The 23,217-nt window shown below is 38.2% G+C and overlaps 3 protein-coding genes across 6 annotated transcripts in view; all 3 read left to right on the top strand.

The window, feature by feature from the left end:
- LOC145456733 (kelch repeat and BTB domain-containing protein 3-like) overlaps positions 1–23,217 on the top strand; it is a 120,243-nt gene that overhangs the window by 6,039 nt on the left and 90,987 nt on the right. Inside the window, exons 2-4 of one of the 3 annotated variants that reach the window (XM_080334975.1) lie at positions 1,962–2,029; positions 3,715–9,143; positions 9,787–9,851. In XM_080334975.1, the coding sequence (XP_080191101.1) occupies positions 9,114–9,143; positions 9,787–9,851 (95 nt within the window). In that variant the 5' untranslated portion in view covers positions 1,962–2,029; positions 3,715–9,113. Of the gene's footprint in view, positions 1–1,289; positions 1,614–1,961; positions 2,030–3,714; positions 9,144–9,786; positions 9,852–23,217 lie in introns of those variants that run through there. The other 2 variants (XM_080334904.1, XR_013920694.1) reach the window with 2 other exon arrangements.
- Positions 1–23,217, top strand: part of LOC145432990 (uncharacterized) — a 299,451-nt gene that overhangs the window by 198,690 nt on the left and 77,544 nt on the right. The gene's annotated exons all lie outside the window — the stretch shown is intronic.
- Positions 1–23,217, top strand: part of LOC145433211 (uncharacterized) — a 109,023-nt gene that overhangs the window by 63,488 nt on the left and 22,318 nt on the right. The window lies entirely within an intron of this gene.

Here is a 23,217-nt window from a genome sequence, read left to right as displayed (position 1 = left end):
ACCTCTAGGCATGACTTCTTTACATGATGTTTTCCTGTCTGCTATATCAAAAAATGTAGAATTGCCCAAACCTACTAAACTGAAAGATCACACGATTTTACATTGGTATTTATTCACTGTCATATAATTTTCTTTCCTGCGGGATGGTATTTGTCTTGTGAAGTTCAGATCGTCAAGACAAGAACATTCGGCACCAGTAATTTAGGTGCCTGTATGGACAATTAAACCTATATGTATTTTGTATGTATAACGATTTTTTTGGTATTTCGAAGCAGTCCTTTACGGCCAATACTTTCTCGCTGCCGATCGTTCTGACGCACTTCTTGGAGTCACATGTTACATTGCCTAAAACGTTGGGGGAGAGTACCCAATAATCAAGATATGTAGCGAATTGAAATCGCTCAAAGCGCGAATTTTTTTTGAAAAAGTTGCATAAATTTTCAAAAAATACTCTTTAATTTATGCTAACTCACGAAATAATTTTGGGCCCCCTTCGAGCTCGGCCCCGCTCAATTGGGGGGTTTGGGGTGCGACAGCTACGGCCCTGACTATAGGACTACTAATTATGCTGATTTTAGCCGGCTAAGCAGTATGCCTCTCGGTGTATTCAACCGCGAGTCAGGTGTTGCACATCTAGTTATCATAGAATTACCATACGCCCTCTTTTAAGATGATTTGTCCTCTTTTTCGATTTAATTTTAAATTGTCCTCGGAGGTCGCCCAAATGTCTTCTTTTTTGAGATTTTGTCTTATTTTTGGGATTTCGGTTACATATAGGGCCAAATTCGACTGATATACATTAAGTCAGCACTGTGGGAACGCTACGGCGACTATTTCGGAAGCTTGACCGGAAAGTTGACTTTTTTCGGTCAACCAACTGTTAATGTGAAAGAAAAACTGTGTTTTCCGGGAGTTGAGCCTCTTTTTCTTTTTTAGTCAAGCGACCACAAAGTGGGGAAAATTTACCATTTTATCAGGATTTTGCTCCGGTTTTGAAAGTTATCAATACCTATTTATATCTATAGCTACTGCCCGTTCAACTTAAAAGTTAGGGCACATTGCATTGAAACAGCAGTAACGTAACGTTAGCAGTCTCACTCACAACTTTCCTGCAATCCTATAATTAAAAACTACAGAGGCCAAACCAAGCAAGAGTATTTTATAAATATAAATTTTATTTTTTGTCATAAATAAATTTCTTAATATATTTTGGGGGCCGCAATAAGGCTATCTGAGGGAATCACTGGTCTACATATTTACGGAGATACATTCACAATTACCGATACCAGTTAACTGCTCTGAAATGTATGTAGCGGAAATAATATTGTGTGTTGTTCACAAAAACTCATTTTTAACTCTGGATAGCCAAACATGGTGTCACAAACGCATCCAGCATGACCTGAAATAACGCTTTCCCCAAATTTTGAGGGTTGCCGGTATCCGTTCACAGAAGGTTTTATGTTGCAGTTACAGGTGATTGTCTTGCGTACTGGTATGGTTGTGTGTATTGTGTGTTCAAACAAGCAAATAGCTGCTCCAAAATGACCAAAGTTTTGGGTAGTGAGGAATAAAGGCTCAGAAATAATCTCAAGTGGGGAATGAAGACATAAAGGGTGAGAACCACTGCTCTACAGACATTTGCTATTCTCATGCAACATGCTATACTCAAGTCATGCTCCTAAGATTGAACCATGATTTGATATTAACGGAAGTTGATTCAATATCAAAGTTTTAGCAAATTCAGTCATTCTAATCTAATCTAATTGGGACAAAGCTGAGTATAATTATAATTCAAATCTAGTTTGGAAATAACTGTATAGCTAGACTTCTGATTCTACGCAAATTCGGAAAATCTATGTAGCTGCAACTCTAATATAATTTGGATAAGCTGAGAATTTTCCAGTTGTCCAATCTAGTTCAAGTCCATTTTCCGGCTGTGTAATTGTGAGATTTTCTTCCAGACCTTGTCAGCACCAGCCAAAAGACAAGATCTCAATATCAAGATTTTCAGGAATCGTTATGACTTCAGGTGAGTTACTCCGAAATATTGTGACATGTCCAGAATTGGAAACAGTGTAACAAATATATAGAAAACATTCTGTCCGCGTTGTTGTAGATTTCAGTATGAAATCCCACAGATATTCATAGGACCATGCTATCTCTCGTGACATGAGCATACCAATATTTGCATTCTACCTACGTCTAAATCCAGTATTTACTCATTCCGAGCTGACAAAGAAATCATGCAATAAATATTGCACAGGAGTAAAATCTCTTAGCTGTTTCGGAAAAGTTAGTAAGAATAAGAATAACAATCTGCGATTGCATGAGCCCGTATGCGTGATCGTAAATGATCGAAAAAGCTACTCCAAGTAAAAGTAGCGATGCAAAGTTCACTCCAGTATGAGTAAATTATTGCTTTTCAAGTAGGGTTATCATTACCATATTTTGGAAATCTGAAAAGAGGAAGCTTTTTCAAAATTTTCAGACTTACAGTACTGGAGTAACATTCGGAAGAAACGTCAAAAATTTTTCTTGACTTGAGGGTTGCTCGACTAAATAAAAGGTCATCACTTTCGTTCGAATCCCGTTTTACACACTTTTTACTTAAAATTGGTGGTGTTGACTTGAAAAAACAGGTCATCACTTTCGATCGAACCACGAATTCCTTATTTAGCATCATTTATGCACGTTTTCACTCGAATTCATCCATTATCTTACCTGTAAAAGCTGTAAAGGAGGACGAATTGCCAAAATGCAGGACATTTAGGCGTCCTCGGAGGACGTTTTCAAAAACCTGAAAAAACAGGACGTAGAGGCTAACCCTATGTGAATGCGAATGTAATAATAAAGCGTAACGCTTCCGACGACTCATTTGGGTATGAACGCAATAAATATGACACTAAAATTGACGAACAGTCTCCGGTCTCCCATGATAACGTGACCCGCGCGGGTCTACATACAGTTGTGAGCAAACATTTTCTACCACAAACATTAATAACTGACGTTCACTTGCATTCTCTCCCATGGGTTTCTACGCAGCCAGAGTTTAAAGAACTTTTTGACAACTTTGATTACCACAGATGTCTCATTGACTTCAACAGCTATCGAATTACATTACGAATAATCCAATAATCACCGTTTTGGTCTCTACTTTGAACTTGAAGGTTACAATAGATATATTGGTGGATTGGATAAATACGCAGTTCATGTATCAATTCAAGAATCCGACCCTCCTAGTACCTAATTTTTCCATATCTGACCTGGAGGAGAAGTTACACGCTCCTGATATAACGTCAATCGTGATCATTTCTATCTAGCAGCTTATCTTGAAGTTATTATTGAAAAATGGTTATCAAAGGAGAAAATGTTTTTTTTTAAACATTTCGGAGTCACCATGCTTGACCTTATTCATCCAACAAAACATCTCCTAACAGTAAAATGTATGTATGCGTAGGTTATCGGCAATTTAGCAATTAATATGAGTCTTCACAGTCCGATATTTCACCTCTGACTGCCATTCTGTTGATGTCAGCTCTGGAGTTTTATTAGTAATGAAGCGATTTTCCGAATTTGAAAAAATACAAATTAGCTTATCAACTATTTTGAGACCCCCCGTTGAGAACCACTGCTCTAGAAGATGCTTTCTCGAAATACCTTATCAGCCTGCGATTCCAATGCTAGCATTGACTGACTCACTACTATTTTTTGCAGAACAAGGAGGCCGTGAAGCAGTGCAAACCTGGCGAAGTTTCAAGGGGAGTAAGAATGTGGTGGCTCAAAGCAGCCAAACGAAGAGGTCGTAAAATTCAAACCCCAGCCCCATCACTGGATCGCAGGTTGTCACAGAAGCAGACACCGACAAAATTTCACATTTGTCGTGAACTCCTTACAATAAGCGCCTCCTTCAATTTGTCAACATCTAGTGACCGGGCGAAGCGCACTGCAGTCACCAAGTAACAACTCGAGTCGGACTCCAAATCAAACAGTTGACCCAAAAAGGCGGAGACTGTCCAGACCTTCTTGAACAACTACATAATTTTAGTTGTCCAATTTGACTAATTAGGTTGAAATGCAAGTTATCGAATGCGTGAAATATTTCCTTTCGGAAATTTCGGAAATGTTTTTATTCTCTAATTTTTATTCTAATCTAATTTCCGGTTTTCCTGCAAATGCTACAGAAGAACTGTATAGCTCAAAACGAGCTAAGCTTGCGGTACAGACATTTGACTTTATCGTGCTCGCAACGATGATTTGATATGAACTGAACTTGATTTAATGTCCAAGTTTTCGTGAACTCGGCTATTCTAATATAATTTGGAAAAAAGTGTAACTATATTTCTAATTTTTATCTAGTTTGGAAAATAATGTTCAGCTATAATTCTGATTTTACCCTTAATTTGAAAAAAAACAGTGTAGCTATTATTCTGATTTTGCCCTAATTTGAAAAATCTGAAAAGTTCTAGTTGTCGAGGTCCAGATATCCCTTGAAGAATCGTAAAATTTCACTGTGCCGCTCGTTAATGATATTGACGCCCCATGCTCAATTTACAACCTGCTATTGAGTTGAACAATAACTTATGTCAATGACAAGGGAATTGTGATGTAACACCCATTACATAGGTCACCTCTCTAAACCTGCCATATTGCCACCGCTTAGATAGAAATTGAGGCTGAGTTGTGGATCATGGCATATTTGCGAAATGAAAATTGGGCTGCATCCATGAAAAGGTCAAGAACCACTGCATTTCGCAGATGTGTTAATCCTCACTATTCCCAAAGCCAATAACGGTTTCTTTTACTTAAGGAAAATATGCAATTTAGGTTGCATATTCTAATGGTCACTATGTATAGATGATATTGTACAGAAGTTTTGATTCTTTCGCTTTAGTTACTACTGCTTGTTTGACATCTACACTTCGCCTCAGTGTTTTGAATAATATCAGGTTGTTGTTTATCTGGTTTCGTTAAATTGTGTAATTAATGTAAGTATAACCGAACGCTGCTTCCCACTTGACCAAATTGAAAATACATGTACTGTAGCTCAGCTGCTTGGGTCGAACAAATGATTAAGAAAGACTGCAAGTCCAAGTCCTTGAATACTTGACTAAGTGCATGTAGACTACACGTATGCTATTTGACTATTTCATAAATTTCGTTTCTGACCAATGCTTATTAGTAGTGTCTGCTTGATACCATTTATGATTCACAATGAGCGGACAATGATAAGTTCACCGACAGTGCAAAATCTACTGGACAAACGAAATGCAGAGGTCACACAAATTTTGACTTTGTGAACAATTTTTGACCTAGCGCTTCAATTTAGACTTATATTGACATCTCAAGAAAATCGCCCTACTCATCATCTTTCCTTCAATAACAGTGCTTGACTATATCATAATAATCGTAGGATCACTCTATAATTATAGCCAATTGTGGATGATTGACAAGCATGGTGCAGATTGTGTGTCCAAATGTAGAGAAACATTCAGTGAAGATGATGGAAGAATTACATCGAATGAAGCAAGAAAACGATCATTGTGATTTCATAATTCAAGTGGGAGATGATGTCTACTACACTCACAGAAATGTATTGTTGGCTGGTTGTGCTTATTTCAAAGCTATGTTAAAACACGACACAAAAGAGAATCGTGAAGGAAAAGTTGTTTTGAAAGACGTTGATTCTCGGTGTGTGAAAAGCTGCATTGATTTCATATATTCCGGCAGATTTGAGATTCCTGAAGAAAAGATGAATAATCTTATTCATGTCGCGATCATGTTGCAGTTGGAAGATGTGAAACAGGCAATATCTGACGTTTTGGTGGAATCAATTAATGTTAAGAATTACTTTTCTACAAGAAATGTCGCCGATATGTATGGACTGGATGCCGTGTCTACGCGATGTAGAGCGTTTTTTCTTGAAAATATCATGGAAATATCAAATCAATCGGAATTTGGAAGCATTGAAAAAACTAACTTCCTCAAATATGTGATGTTGGAACAATCAAAGTTATGCGAAGAAGAAAAACTAACGGTATTGTTCAATTGGGTTGAGAAAAATCGCAATAATGTAGAACATTTGCGCGATTGTCTCGAAGCAATCAAGTTTCATAAAGTCTCTCCGGCATTTTTAGAATGTCTTTTGGAATCAAACGTAGTTATCAGTAACGACTTTGGACTGTACAAGTTGATCAATGGACATCTTTTGAAAACGTATAAAGCATCACACAAAACAAACGAAAAAATTGGAAAAGATGAATTGATAATTCTTTTTGATCCTAAGGCAGATTGTATCCGATCCTTCAATCCAGTAACAGAGAAAGTAGAGAAGTTTCATGATGAGAAGTTTCTGAATTTAACAAATTTTTCGGCAATTTCTCTAGGCTCGTATATCTACGTTTTATGTGAGAATAGATCAGTTCATCGACTCAATTTTCAGAGCAAAAATTCAAAATGGGAAAGGACGAAAGATATGATTTGTGATCATGGAACCGATCCTTGCTCAGTTTCTTTGTCAGGATCAATACTCGTTGTCGGAGGAAGTTATCTTGAAGCAACATGTGATGTGGAAATATTTAAACCACCCGTGAATCAATGGATTCAGCTAGAAGACAAACCTACAGGGATTTGTGCAGCAAGTCTCGTATCATTGAATGATTCCATCTATTGTATCGGAGGTAGAGGACAAGATCTTATTCCAGTTTCTTCATTCAGCAGATTCACTCCATCCTCGTCAGAGTGGGTTGATCTCGACCCAATGAGATATCCTGTTTATGAGAGTGGTGCTGTTGCAGTTGATCAGAAGATATTTGTGATCGGTGGATGGAGTGGAAAGGTCATCAATACAGTTGAATGCTATGATGTTACTTCATCTCAGTGGACTTCATTATCTTCTATGAATGCTTGTCATGGGTGGGTTTCTGCATATCACATTGACAAGTGGATTATTGCAGTAGCAGATTTCAGAACGTCTAAGGCAATTGAAAAGTATGATACATCGCAAGACAAATGGACATTTACAAGACAAATGGACATTTACAGATCCGTATTTGTGAAGAGATAGATCATAGGTCTCAAACACGCGGCCCACGGGAGCATTTTGTGCGGACTGCGACGCTATTTTGGAATTTCAAGTATTCAACAATATATTTAGGTGCCATATGTTTTTTTAGATTTAAGAGCTTAAAGTTCAATCTAAAACTACTATAAAAATCACTGGGATCTCAACAAACTTCAGTATCACATCACTTTTAAAAGCAACGAGGTGGTAGAAGATCAGCGATTACGTCGCATTTCTAGTTCATGACGATAGAACATGACCCGTTGATGATTCGTGACTTGAAATTGTGATTTGGTTTTGTGCGTCCTTCTCGTAAAATTACTCGGTTTCGGATAGACTGGGTGATTAAATAAAAATGACTCTCACTTCAGCAGACTTGTACAAATTACGGTAGGCCTACTGGATTTTCAAAAATTCTACTAAAACTAGAACTACTGAACTACTCGCTTTTCAAAACTTGCCACTAGAACTAGAATTAACATGCTTTAACAATCTGTAACTAGGTAACCAAAACACAACTAAGTCGATTCAATCCGGAAGCAACTGTATTACTGGTAATGTGAATTACTGAATTGGAAATGAGCAGAAAAATATGTAATGGAGATAGAATCGGCGTTTCAAAAGAACAGGGTTTGGAGTTCGAAATTTGACGTATTTCCACCCCCCAAAACCCACACTGGCTACGCCACTGTTAGCAGTATTAACTCTGAGCTAGCAAAAGCTGCAAAAACGTCACTCAAAAGAACACCAGTATCGCTATTCACGCCAAACGACGATACTAAAACTATTCACATTTTAAAATCCGTAATTAGAACTACCCTCGACCATCACATAACTAGCTTAGTAGTTTGTACAAGTCTATATCTGGGACATGAATAAAAATTAGTCGCTCACAATTACAATTTTCAACTCATCAAGCTATATCAATCATAATTTCCTTGGAAGATCGTGTAATTTTTGTTTGAAATCAGCAGAATTTCGATCGTTTAGTTTTTAAAAGTGTAATTTACTTTTCGGTAGATTGGTATCATTTGATGAACGTAACAGCAATTAGTAACCAGTAATGTTGTGGAAATATACTTCATGACTTGTACCACAGTGCCTAATCCTACCGCCTATTGTAGTCGATACAGCCCATCATGTGTTTAGTTCCTTACTCAATATAAATATGATCAATGAATTTGATGACTTGGACAGTTGATTCCACTATGATTATATTGCCAATATCGGTAGTGGGGAAGCTACTGATTACTGTAAGCGGTATAAGTTTTACCCTTCCCATGATTCAGAGAGAGAGAGAGAGATGGTATTCTTTTTTCGCCTACACCATCGAGATGCTTTGACGACGGAGATGTGATGAGACCTTTATAGCACGGTCCTCTAGTCTGCACCCCCTCCCCCGTATGAACTAACCCACAACACTCATTGACTCGATGCTTGAAAATTACATATGAGTGTGGATGATCTCTTCCTTGTTGAGCCGCATACGATATTTGCTCAAGGTATTCACTCTTCAAAAGGTATACTCACAACAGTATGTGCTTCCAAATAGAGCTTCGGTTACAAGGTACAAGTTTATATGCCTATCTTACTTTATGATAATCGCGCATGAACAATGATTAAGTACGAAATAAAATCATATGAAATTTTTGTTCATCTGGTTATTTTTATTATGTTTGACAAATTTGGGGGCACCGAATCAAAAATTGACATCGTTTTTTGCATCCATGATCAAGATATCAAATTTGTACGCATGCATACTCAACGTAAACCATTTCGATTATGTTTTTATGCGGGGCTATCGCACTCGCTATATCACATCATAATATGGTATGATTGCCGGGGTTGAGCAACCTGTGCTGTATATAGATTCATTGATTTTACTTTTCATTACCACTCTTCATTTTGTTACAGTGGATTGCAATCAGACGATCATAATTTATAACTTATCATTTAATGGTCTAGTCGTCGGATGTGAAATGGCTTTGATGATAAAAGAAGTTTGCATGACAATCTCAACCGATATCAATCAGTTGGAATCTGACATGCAGCAATGTCTGACAATTCTGTCGACGAGATAAAAGTGAGTAATTCTGAATTCATTTTCCGTAAAATCAATGATTTCGGATTCGACTATTTGCAATCAATGCTATGGTCGTGTGTTTTGAAATGATAAAATTATTACCAATAAATTCAATTCAACCATTAGTGACGATCTTATATCTATCTGTAACAACAAGTCTCAACACATTGGGTACTGGAAAGATCGAATTTGAATCATTTCTAACCAGATGTATCCTTTCTTCATCATCACAGGCAAGGATTTTCTGTGGGTCAGAGTCAAGCAAGGTGCAAATTTAGAGCAAGTTCATCAATTGTCATTCAAGATGAGTTTTATCTGGCTATATTTTCAAGCCACATTTAGTAAGTCTCTTATATGAGATACCGGTACTTGATTACATCTTTGATGTGACATTGGGCACATGTCAGAGTTTAATGAACAACCAAATCTTCCTAAATTGTACAAACCTAGCAATGTGACGTCTCTGTAATGCCGTAACGATGGAATGAATAAACTAAAGTGAACCACTTCACTGTGGACACCAATATATTTTCTACACCAAATGAAAGTATTTTCTGATACTTTTGTTCTCTATGCAGTTCCAGGTGGCTGGTGGAACCACTGTTTCATTTTACTGTTGTGTAATTATGAGATTTTCTTTCAGGCTTTTTCATCGATCAAAAGAAGAGATCTAGACATCCAGCTTTCCAGGAATCATGATGGCGACATGTGAGTTTATGTGTAATTTTGTAATATCCTGAATGGGTGACAATATAGAAATATATAGCAAACATTCCATCTACAGTGTAGACAATATCTGTTTTAAATGAATCAAGTGGAATCCCATGGACTCTCATATCAACATATTATCTTCCCTAACATCATCACACCATATATTTATAGCCTACAGACTCCTACATCCAGCATTTACTCATTACGAACTGACATAGAAATCAAGCATTAAATATGGCTCACAGATTTCCAGCAAATTCGGAGGGGGTAAAGTCTTTTGGTTGTCGCGAAATAGTCACAAAAAAAAAACTACCGGTATCAGCGATTGCATGCATTAGGATTGTTCAAAAATAACTTATTTTCCATATCCCCGGGATTCACTGATTAGAATGTCAGGTTGCCTTAAAATGCTGCACACAAAATTTGGCTTAATTCCTACCAGTAGAAGTCGAGGCAGAGTCAATTGAAATTTATTACGGTATTTATTCAAATTTTTTTTGTTGTTGCTGTGAACCTCATGAAATTGTTGAGTTGTCTACAGAAAGTTGCAAAACAAATTTGAAGCAATTCCAACCCGTAAAAGAGAAGTTAATTGAGTTTTTCATTAATAATTCTGGGATTACCCACCATCAATGCTATTTTTGCAAATCTAAAACTTTTAATTGCAGCAACTTTGCTTCTACCAGTTTGAATTGAGAAAAATTGTTATGCATTGTTCTTTTAAGCAACTTAACAATTTTATGGCGTTGACAGTGAAATTTGAAGATAAAAAATTATAATAATTTCTAAAATTTCAATTGGCTCTACATCGGCTTTTACTGGTTGAAACGAGCCAAATTGGTGTCGGGCGTTTTTACGTAACATAGCAATATAATCAGTGAATCCTCGAAATTCGAAAAAAAAGCCCAGTCCGCATGCATGATCAGAAGTTGTCAAAGTAGTCAAGAAGGTGCATATTTCACTCAAGTATTAGTAATAGTATTGCTGTTCCAAGCAACCCATAAGTAGCCTACTTCAGGTAGCAGTAGAATTTGCTGTCTTTCAAACTACTGAATTATGTACGGTAACTAGATTTGAAACCAGTCGTAAATACACCCTCGAAACCAGGAGATATCTATTTTAACAGCGTCATGATTCGAACGTATCATGTAATAGCCTCCAACTGATACCCTTGATATATAACAGTGGCTCTTGACCTCTCTTTTACATAAGGGCCCCCTTTCAGAAAATGTGATGGTATGATGCCCTCAGTCGTATTGCAATGCCTGTAGTTAGTAAGACAATGACAATGAAACGAGCCAAGCTTGCTGTATAGACATTTGAATTTCTCGTGCTTACGAGAACAAATTGTAATTTGCTATCAACTGAACTTCATGCTATGCCAAGTTTTTCAGAAATTCCGTAATTCTAATTCCCTATGATTGTTATTCTAATATCATTTGGAAAACACAAAGTAGTTGTAATTCTAATTCTAATCTCATTCGAAAAAGAAAACTATATAGCTATCATTCTAATCTAATTTGTCAAACACTGTAGTTACAATTATAATCGAGTCACAATTTGTTACATGTTTCCCTAAAAACAGAATCCGTTTTATTCCAGAATCCCCATCATTCGGAATGGCCCACCACCGAACTGGTCAAGATCGGCCCAGCAACGTGCGGTTATCCACCAGAAAGTGCTCCAGGTCCCACCATTGGTGTTGGTGCCCACAGGGAAAAGTCGGTTGATCCCGATGTAAGAAGGTGAGTGACGAATGTGGGTGAAGGTTGCGGTTGGGGGTGAATCGAGATTGCTGTTTCGTGAGCAGATATCAAGGTATTCATCGTTGCCACTCAAATAAGAGGCTAAGCAGTGTTGTAAATTTCTACTGAAGTAGGCTACTAGTAGAAGCAGAAATTTCCAAATTAGTGAAGAAGTAAATTATTCTAGGCCTAGTTTGCAAAAAAAGCTGCAATGGAAGTAGTTTGAAATTGTTACCACTTAAGTAAGAATTGCAAGTATCACAAAACTTCTTCCCACGAGATCCAAAGTGTAACAAGCAACTAGTTCGTCCTACAAATCTGTTCAGTAGAAGTGTAAGAGTGGAAAAACGAGCCACTGGTGGTAGTTGTAGAAGTAGAGCGAACCTACTTAAGGGGACTAGCAAGTCAGAAACCTAACTCCCAGATGGCTGCCACCATCACCATGAAATTTTCAGTCGCTAGATGTCGCTATGCTATATACAAAAACACAAAAAGTTTAGTGCTACCCTGCAGATTGTGGATTTGAAGGAGAAAAAGTGCACCGACACGGGGAATGCTAAATCTCAATATTGTGAAGCCCTTTTTTCAATCTAACGCCTTCTTTAGGAAGTACTAGGACAGTGCTGTGTTATGCTAAAATTTGAAGGAATATGTGCAACCCCTCTAGGAGAAATTCCATTTTGAAATTTTGAAATTTCAAATTTCAGGTCATTTTCTCAAAAAGTTTGCTGTGAAGCTCCGTGATTCAGAGCAAGGTAGACCTAGGCCAAACGTCTCTTAGCATAACACAGGTCTCTATGTTAGCTTTTCAAAAAAAAACCTCAGTGAAAACTATACGACATATATGTCATACCAATTTTTGATTTACCGTGACGCTGTTTAACAAAATTTTACAATGGAGAAAAACGTTAATAAATACCAGTAATAACAGATACTAACCGGTGCAGATGAAAATCGAAATTATGAAGTTATTAGTTATGTTTTGGGTAAGATAAGGCCATGAGGTAAGAGTATAGGTACTATGTCGATATTTCAAGCCAAGGAAAAAAATGAAAATTTTCATATTTCAAATTTTGACTTGCTAGTCCCCTTAAAGAGTTTTGAGAAGTATCTTTCAAGATGGGATACCAAAATATGCGCAGGACCCACAGAACACGGCGAGTTTTTAGGGGTGATTTTGGGATTAAAATTTGAATCTCAGGATTGGGATTTTTACTCCTTAACCCCGAGATTAGCGAAGTTACATTCCTTTACCGACACATAATCGTGAGAGCAGCGAGAATGTCATCGTTTGAGCGATTTCTGATTATGATCACTCTTTTTGACCTTTCTATTCCAAATTTGCAGTTAATCCGCAAACCTCAACGAAACAGCCCGATACAGCAAAAAGTTCGTACCAATAGGTCGACCCATTGACTACATGGCTTGCAGTCAATTAAAATGAGCTGGCAGAGTTAGATATCATGTCTCCAACGCCCATTCGGCTGATGTAATCTACAAAGTTTCATAAGTTATGAAGCAAAACTGCTTCAGATAATCTACCCTAGTTTCCAATATCACAAATTATATTTATCAATCGGTTTGCGGTTTCCTTGTGAAAAACACTGTTATATTGTGATCTGGTAATCCAGAGCTGTGATTAGTTTCTAGCATTAGAATTTCCGATAGATTTCAGCCGAACCCATCCGTCTTCTGATTATGATTACTATGGATTCTATGTATTATGTTAACGGTGATGGACAAGTTGTGAGTGACCTAATGGTGTACCATTACGAAAAAGATTGAAGACCACTGGCGTAGTTCATTGTTGTGCCATAGTTGCAATCAGCGTATCTTGTAACGCTGTTTTAAGAATAAAGTAAGCGCTACTAGAGCTCTGATAGATGCTTTCTCGATATTCAGGGATTTCAATAGAGTTAATCGCGGGATCGGGATCAGAAATATACCTTGAAATCCCGTGATTCCAATACTAGTATTGACTGACCCCCTACTATTTTTTGCAGTTCGAGGAGGGCGTGAACCTGCCCAGTCCTGTTTGACGTTCCAAAGCGAGTAATTATTTGGTGGCTCAGTCAAACGAAGAATTCGTAAAATTCAAACCTCATACTCCCTCCCTGGGTCACAGGTTGTCACAACGACGGAATCCGGCACCGACAAAATGTCAAATTGGACGAGGGAGAACTCATTATGAAAAGTGCCTCCTTCACTTTGTCGACATCTAGTGACCAGGCGAAGCGCACTGCAGGCCCCAAGTAACAGATAGACTTGGACAACTGGATAGTTTTAGTTGACTTATTCAACTAATTCGAGGAAAATGCCAGTGATCTGACTCTAAACTAATTTGGGAAATGTTCCACTTTAATTTCCGGTTTTCCTGTAAAGGCTACAGAAGAACTGTATGGTTTGAAACGAGCCAAGCTTGCGACACATACATTTGCCATTCTCGTGCTCATGAGAACGAACTATGATATGATATGAACTGCTCGGCCTAAACCTACCGTATTGCAGTCGCTTAAAAGGAGATTGAGGCTGAGTGGTGGGTAATGGCATATTGCATAATGGAAATTGGGCCACGGCTATGAAAAGGACAAGAACCACTGCTTTTTGCAGACATGTTAACCCTGGCTATACACAAAACCAAATACGGTCTCTTCCTTGACTTAGGGATAAGAGTGATTTAGATTGGGCATTCTAATACTTACTATGTAGGCTACAGATGATTGTACAGAAGTTTTGATTCTTTAACCGGACCACGACTGACCTATCGATCTCGCTTCCCATGACATGCCGCCCTATTTATTGTCGCTTTCTTTTTCTATACTATCTTCTTTACTTTCATTCAGTGTGCATGCCTCCTCTTTACATCGCCTAGGCCAAGGTGGGTGTCAGATTCCATAGACTGCTCCTTGTCGCTTCGACACCTTCCTGTCTTTTCATTGTATCGCATTTTTTTGTGGTGTATTGAACTGATAAAATTGCTAATAAACCAATGATGATGATGATGATAGCTCTTGATACAACAGCTAGTTTGACATCTTCACTTTGCCTCAGTGGTTTGAAGGTATTGAGCTGTTGTTTGGTGGACCTGATGCTTTGGAAGAGCAGGTTTCTATAAATATATCAACACTGAATTTTAGACACGACTAGTGCGATATTTAACAAACAAACAGTGATTTATCGGTATATACCGGTACCGCGGATATGATCATGACGGTCTTCGTGTCGGCCAGAACCAGTGAGATTACGAACCAGGTAAGCTAAATCGGAATGTATCTTATGTGCAAAAAGGGACAAGTAGGTTGAGGATCTATAACTGAGAATGGACACTGGACAATGTACAAGCATTGACTAGTATTTAGCAGTGTTGGGATGACTCGAGTCACTTTTTCGTATGACTTGATTTAACTCGAGTCACTTTGCAAAAATGACTTGACTTGACTCGGCGCTTCAAAAATGCGGATTGACTCGTGACTCGGACCAAAATTTACGAGTCAATTTCAAGTCATCAAGTAAACGGTATCAATCAAATCAGTGTATTTTGTGCATGTAAGTTCGTATTGTTCGCGGTACGCCAGTGTCACTTGTGAGAGTAACCAGGCATTCACTGAATGTACGTTTGAACGATCCTCCATTATTGCATCACAAATATATTGAACACAGACGAAATGATCACAGCTTACGTTGTCGTAGTAGTATAGTAGTAGTAGAAGAAGAATAAGAATACAATAGCAATTAACATATCAATGTTTCTTGGACGGCTCAGTGCTAACATTGCGCAGTGATCACTTTTACCAACCCTCTTGAATGATTCAAATTCATATCAATTTGTTACAACTTCTTGAGGCTTCATATTCGATCCTATTGGCTGATATATAACAGACTGTAGCATGGCTATACAGTTAGTCGCGTATTTTATTTGCGGTTCTACGTGTGTGTGATAGACGCCTTCTTGTGTGCATATTAAGCTTTATATTAGTTATTTGATGCAAGATGAATGGCAAATTATTCTGTCTTTCACACAGCTAGCAAAATGTAATGACTTTGAATCGTCACTGATACTTCGAAAATTCAATTTGACTTGAATTCTGACTTGACTCGTGACTAGGGCTGGGCACAATGATTCGAGTACTCGAATCTGAATCGAGTAGTAATTTTAATGATTCGAGTCGAGTAGTAAAAGACGATTTTTCGAGTACTGAAATTATACGCTCCTCGCAACTGAAAGTTAATTTACTGACGAGAATTATAGTTTTGATACTATTTTCCACTGATGAAGCCTTGAAACCTTGATTGGCCGTGTCTCAGCATACCAGGCACAGTACAAAGCTACGAACGTTACTGGAAATAACACATTTCCGAAGTCATGATCATCCCACAACATTGTCAAGAAGTGCAATGAAATCGATATGGTCGAGAAAATACCCAAGTATCTTTAATGTGACGGATAAGAGGCATTACGTTCTTTTTGGTGGCATTATACATCCTCTATAGTGGCATAAAGGTACATATTTGGTAGTACATTCTGTTGTGACGTCATAATGAGTGATACTCGATTACTCGACTCGACTCGAAGCATATTACGTGATTCAGAATCGAATCACTCAGGTACTCGATTTTGCCCAGCCCTACTCGTGACTCGACTCGACTTGACTTGACTTGACTTGACTTGACTCGAGTCAAAATGTGCAATGACTCGAGATGACTCGTGACTCGAAGGTATAGTGACTTGATCCCAACACTGGTATTTAGTCAAAAAAAGTCCAGAAATTCAATGCCTCTCTGCCTTTGTCCTACCTGTTGCTTACGACTGCGTAAGAGTAAATTCTCGTCAGCTTCTGCGAAATGAATCGGACATAACTGGGTTTGTTACTTGTCTACTGTTTGTAAAAATAAACGGTATTGAAAGCATGAGATTGGGAATCTAGCAAGTTATCGACCTGCTTATTATGCGGTGATCATTCAGAACCCGGGAGGGCAACTTCTCCTTTCGGCGGTCTGGAAGTGGAAAAATGAAGTACTTGACGGGCCGGATTGCTGAATCGATACATCAGCGCGTCTTTATCCACATATACAAGGTACAAATCGTATTTAATACAAACTTTGGGCGTAAAGCATAAAGGCCAAAAACCGTAGTCAATGAATTTAGTATCATCATCATTGGTTTATTAGCAATTTCATCAGTTCAATACACCACAAAAATGCGATACAATGAAAAGACAGGAAGATGTCGAAGCGACAAGGAGTAGTCTATGAAATCTGACACCCACCTTGGCCTAGGCGATGTAAAGAGGAGGCATGCACACTGAATGAAAGTAAAGAAGATAGTATAGAAAAAGAATGCAACAAGAAATAGGGCGGCATGTCATGGGAAGCGAGATCGATAGGTCAGTCGCGGTCCGGTAATCTTGAAGATGGACTGTATTTATTTAGTAGTAATTGCTTGTATTTCGACTTGAATGTGGACATGCTCGTCGACTGTCGGATGGCCGGCGGGATACTGTTCCACACATCAGGTCCGGCATATTTGATAGAGCGATGATCTTTTCGGTCGATCATATGATATTTGGACGACGTGGACGCGCGTGTGTTGTACTTGTGCGCTTTTGATTCAGAGGTAAAGAAGTCATTGAAATATTCGGGGCAACGACCGCAGTGAAACTGATACATAAACTTGGCGATTTCTAGTTTCCGCATATCTTCTATGTTTAGGACGCCGAATCTCTTCAGCAGCGACTTATTGGTAACGTACTTCAATAACTGTTAAAGTCAATCCGTGGTCGATACAAGTTCTTTGAACTCTCTGGCTGCATGTTGGACGTACAAACCGCCGGTAAAGACTGCACAATGCACATAAACATAGGTTCATTGGAGCGAGCTTGGTCTTGCTAGGCTAATGTTGATGTTCGAAAACGTTGGTTCGCGAGTGAATGTAGACGCGGGCCACATTATCGTATACGACCGGAAGCTGGCTGCGGGCCGTATGTTGCCCGCCCCTGATTTAGAACAACCCAAAGTCACTCAACATAGACTTTGGAACAACCAAGCATGAAACTAAAACAACTAATGAACGTCAAAGGGCACACCGTGAAAGCAGATGTTACAGTCAGGGAGAGTGTCATGCGGATGCAGGTAATTTTCTCCACTTTTTGCTGGAGGTGATCCCGCTATAGACCCATGACTATCGTAAATGCATCTATTTTCAAATATTGTACCCATTTGTAGGGCTAGCTTGTCTTTTATATTTTCTGCTTTACTTTTTATCATTCAGTGTGAGTGCATGCCTCTTCTCTACATCCAAAGGATAGCTAGAACTAGTTCTAAATATCCCTGTCTACATCGTCTAGTCGCAGTCTTGTGGTGTTTTGAAATGATTGGAATATTCACAAACTTAATAACTGTTACTGATAGCACAAGGTTTACCGCGTCAGTAACCGCAATCATAAATATATATATATCATTGGTGGTAACAGCTACCCTGAAAAGCAAAAACTAATTATCCGCTAGATGACACTGACAAGCTACATGCTTCGCTGATTTCGTTTCCAAACACGGAGTGAAATCAGCGCGATCTTTCGTGTTGCTGCTGTTTTCAAGCCAATCTTTGTGATATTCGGCTGGAGCATGAAACAGATGCGGCCGCCCCTGGAAAATTAATTTACGATGTGTAGTTGAATTTCCTTCAATTCATACTCGTGACGTTGATGGACGTATTGTGATTCTTTCAACAATCAACAGGCATTACTTGAGTTAAGTTAACTAATCATCTTCACTTCAATAACAGTGCTTGACTATATTATAATAATCGTAGGATAATTATATACTGTAGTTGATCGACAATCATGGTGCAGATTGTGTGTCAAAATGTAGAGAAACATTCAGTGAAGATGATGGAAGAATTACATCAAATGAAGCAAGAAAACGATCATTGTGATTTCATAATTCAAGTGGGAGATGATGTCTATTACACTCACAAAAATGTATTGTCGGCTGGTTGTGCTTATTTCAAAGCTATGTTAAAGCACGACACCAAAGAAAGTCGTGAAGGAAAAGTTGTTATGAAAAGTTGTTATGAAAGAGGTCGATTCTCTGTGTGTGAAAAGCTGCATAGATTTCATATATTCCGGCAAATTTGAGATTTCTGAGGAAAAGATGAATGATCTTCTTCATGTCGCAATCATGATGCAGTTGGAAGACGTGAAACAGGCCGTTTCTGACGTTTTGGAGGAATCACTTAATGTAGAGAATTACTTTTCTACAAGAAATGTCGCCGATATGTATGGACTGGATACAATCTCTATGCAATGTAGCGCATTTTTTCATGAAAATATCATGGAAATTTCAATCCAATCTGAATTTGGAAATATTTGAAAAACTTGCATCCGGAATTTTGTGAAGTTGGAAGAATCAAAGTTATGCGAAGAAGAAAAACTAACGTTATTGTTCAATTGGGTTGAGAAAAATCGCAAAAATCAGGAACATTTGCACGAATGTCTCGGAGCAATCAAGTTTGATAGAGCCTCTCCGGCATTTTTAGAATGTCTTTTGGAATCAAACCAAATTATTGGTAATGACTTAGGACTGTACAAATTGATCACTGGACATCTTTTGAAAGCTTCAAAAGCATCACACAAAATGAACGAAGAAATTGGCAATGATGAATTGATAATTCTCTTTGATTATGACGCAAATTGTATCCGATCCTTCAATCCAGTAACCGAGAAAGTAGATGAGTTTCATGATGAGAACGTTTGGAATTTAGGACATTTCTCGGCGATTTCTCTAGACTCATACATCTACATTCTATGTGACGATAAATCAGTTCATCGACTCAATTTTGAGAGAAATAATTCAAAATGGGAAAAGATGAATGATATGATTTGTGATCACGGAATCGATCCTTGCTCAGTTTCTTTGTCAGGATCGATATTAGTTATTGGAGGAAGTTATTCTGAAGCAACAAGTTATGTGGAAATATTTACTTCTCCCCTGAATCATTGGGTGCAACTAAAAGACAAGCCTGCCGCAATTCAATCAACAAGCCTCGTATCGTTGAATGATTCCATCTATTGTGTCGGAGGTATCGGACAAGATGGTGTCACAGTTTCATCATTTTGCAGATTCACTCCATCCTCGTCAGAGTGGTTTGATCTTGACCCAATGAGATATCCTGTTTGGGGGAGTGGAGTTGTGGCAGTTGATCTAAAGATATTTGTCATCGGTGGCTGGAGAGGAGAAAAGAGAATTGACACCGTAGAATGTTACGATGTTACGTCAGCTCAATGGACTTCATTATCTTCTATGAATGCTTGTCATGGTCCAGTTTCTGCGTATCACATTGACAAGTGGATTTTCGCAGTACCAGATGGAGAAGCCTCTAATGCAATTGAAACGTATGATATATCGCAAGACAAATGGACTATAGTGATACCAAAAGTAGATGAATGTTTTGAAATTTACACATCCGTATTTGTGAAGAGATAGATTGCACTCATCTGAGCAGACTTGCACAAATTACTGGATCTTCAAAATACAACTTGACGTAGAACTAGAACCACTCAATTTTCGAAACTGGCTACTAGAAATACGCTTAACATGCTTTGAAAATTCGTAACTGGCGACCTGGCAATCGCAATACAGATAATGCGAATCACTGAATTTGAGATGAGCTTGAAAATATCGGAGATAGAATCGGTGTTTGAAAAGAATTTTGTTTATAGTTCGAAAGGTAACGGTCTGCAACCCACCCATGACTATGCCACTGTTGGTAATCACACTAATATAAACACATGAACTACTTGCTTTCACAAACTGTAATTAGAACTACTCTCAACCGTCAAGTAACTAGATTGGTACCGTAGTTTGTACAAGTCTGCTGCTGAGACATGAATAAGAATTAAGTCGCTCAATTGAAATTTTCGACTCATCAAGCTATATCCGACATAATTGCTTTGTCAAATCGGTAGAACTTCGTACATTCTGTTTTTTTAAATTTTGTGTAAACTACTTTTCGCCAGATTCGTATCATTTGATGAATGTCGTGGCAATAGTAACCAGTAATTTTGTGGACTTGTACGAAAGTGCATAATACTGCTGCCAATTTTAGTTGATAATGCCCATCATATATTTACTTCCTTACTCAATACAGATACGGTCGATGGCTTTGACAATTGATACCACAATGGTTTTATTATGACCAATATCAGGAGTTGAGAACCTACTGATTACTGTAAACGGTGTAAGTTCTACACTTCCAATAATTCAATATGAAATAAACCGCAGTACTAAATGACTCAATATGAAAATTTGAAATGAGTGTGGACTGTGGATGATCTCTCTTTTGTTGAGTCGCATACCATATTTGTTTACTCTTCAAAGGCCTTATCATCACAACAGTATGTGATTCCAAATAGAGCTTAGGTTATAAGTTGCAAATTTGTATGCCTATCTAATTTTATGAGAATCGTGGATAAACAATGATTAAGTACGAAATACCATAGGAATAAATTTTTGCTTGTCATGGTCTATTAATTGCGGTTGACGAATTTAGAGGACGCTGATTCAAAAAATGTCTTTCATTTTACTATCCATGATCAAGATACCAAATTTGTACGCATACCCAAAACAGACCATTTTGATCATGTTTATATGAGGTGGCTATCGGCTACTCGATATCTGCCACATCTTCTGGTAAGATGGTCAGGTTTGAGAAACCTGTGGTGTAGGCCTATGCCTTCATTGATTTTACTTAAATTCATAATCACTCTTGATTTTGTTACAGTGGATTGCAATTAGAATATCATCATATACAACATATCATTGAATAGTCTGTTCGGCGGATGTGAATTTGCTTTGGTAACTCGCATGACAATCTCAATCAGTTGAAATCTGACATGCATCAATGTGTGACAATTCTACTCGGAAGATAAAAGTGAGTAATTCTGAATTCATCTGTTCATAAAATCAATGATTTTGGATTCGATTATTGCCATCAATGCTATGGTGTTTTTTTAAATGATAAAATTATTCACTATGAACCCAACTCAACCACTAGTAGAGATCTTATATCTATCTGTAACAACAAGTCTCAACACATTGAGTGAATTTGAATCGTTTCTAACCCGATGTATATATTCTTTATCGTCACAGGCAAGGATTCTCTTTCGATCAGAGTCAAACAAGTCGCAACTTTCGAACAAGTTTACCAATTGTCATTCAAGGTGGGTTTTATATGGGTGCGTATTTTTAAGTCACAATTACGATGGACAACATTTGACATTTGACCTACCTAAGTATTGAAGAATTGATTGATGAAGTTTACATGATGATACCAGTTTTCAATTTGTTCCTACGCTGAAGATATTTTTCCAGTTTGTAGGAACTGATTGACCCGCGCGTGCCTGCGAATAGAACAATTGAGTTATGGCCAATAGCTTTTCTCGCCCATGTCGCATGTTCTCCTGGAAATCTTATTTGGAAACATTCATTCATGCACGCCTCTGTATTCGTTAGTTGCGACCGTGGTTGAAGCTCACAAATTCATGGTTGAGACCGCTTACTTGATTGTGAGTGTTCAGTATCCTTCAAAAGAAATGCAACTATCCTGTTTGCTATAGTCTTCATCATACTGTCAAGTGCTTAATTGGACTGTTGGAATTTAACGAAATTTGTTTAATAGTCTCTGTAGCTTGCACATATACCTAATCTGAAGTTGTATGCTACTTCCGAACAGTTTTGTACAACAGTTGCACCATTGTTATGTACGCTCAAAGTACACCATGAACTCTCTATAATGACAGCATGCAGAAAATGCATTACAAACTTCCAAATTAACTTCACATGTGATGTTGTATTTCTCTAAAGATGGACAAGCGTCTATCTTCTTGCGTTTTGGAATTGAGATATAAAGTTCCAATATATTTGGCAGACCGGCGTTCAAGAACCTATGCTCTATACCAGTGGTTCTCAACCTTTTTTGACACGCGCCCCACTTGGAGATGGTCAAAAAACTCGCGCCCCCCTGACCCCCCTTGCATTTATCGTCATGTCAAAAAGAGCACATCATCTAATACAGAGGTGGGCAACGTTTCTGATAATCATGACCGCATTTCGATTGCTTATGTAGCGTAAGGCCGCAATGAACGATCTGGACGCAAAATTCCTACGGTAAACTGTCCATATCCATTCCTGGTGAACTCCGGACCATTCTACTTTTCACAATGGCCTATTGTAGGCACCGAAATCGCGAGTGGCAATGTTATGAATAGCTGCCGGGAGGTGCATATTGTCACGCGGAGCGCGAAAATTTTTCAGGGCCGCGGACAAATTGTTATTTCTTGCCAATTCCCATTGCGGCTCAGATTAAGAAGGGCGCTACCGCATAAAAATCGAAAAATGAAGTCTTGTTGAATTGCGCGGAGGGCGAAGAAAATTTCAAGATTAATTAAAATCTCTCGAAAATGCGGGAGTGAATTCGTAATTGCAATTTGCATGTCTAGGGCCGCCAACACATACTAATTGAATTAGGCGTCGACGGCCGCTCAAATTCCCTTCTACGGCCGTAGGCTGCCCACCCCTGATCTAATAGTATACATAATAAGGTATATCTTACGCCAATTTTG

This window comes from Botryllus schlosseri, chromosome 1 (assembly GCF_051294905.1).
Source record: "Botryllus schlosseri isolate E-star chromosome 1, Bs_hap1, whole genome shotgun sequence".
NCBI classification, from domain to species: Eukaryota; Metazoa; Chordata; class Ascidiacea; order Stolidobranchia; family Styelidae; genus Botryllus; species Botryllus schlosseri.
This window is presented reverse-complemented; position numbering and strand designations above follow the sequence as displayed.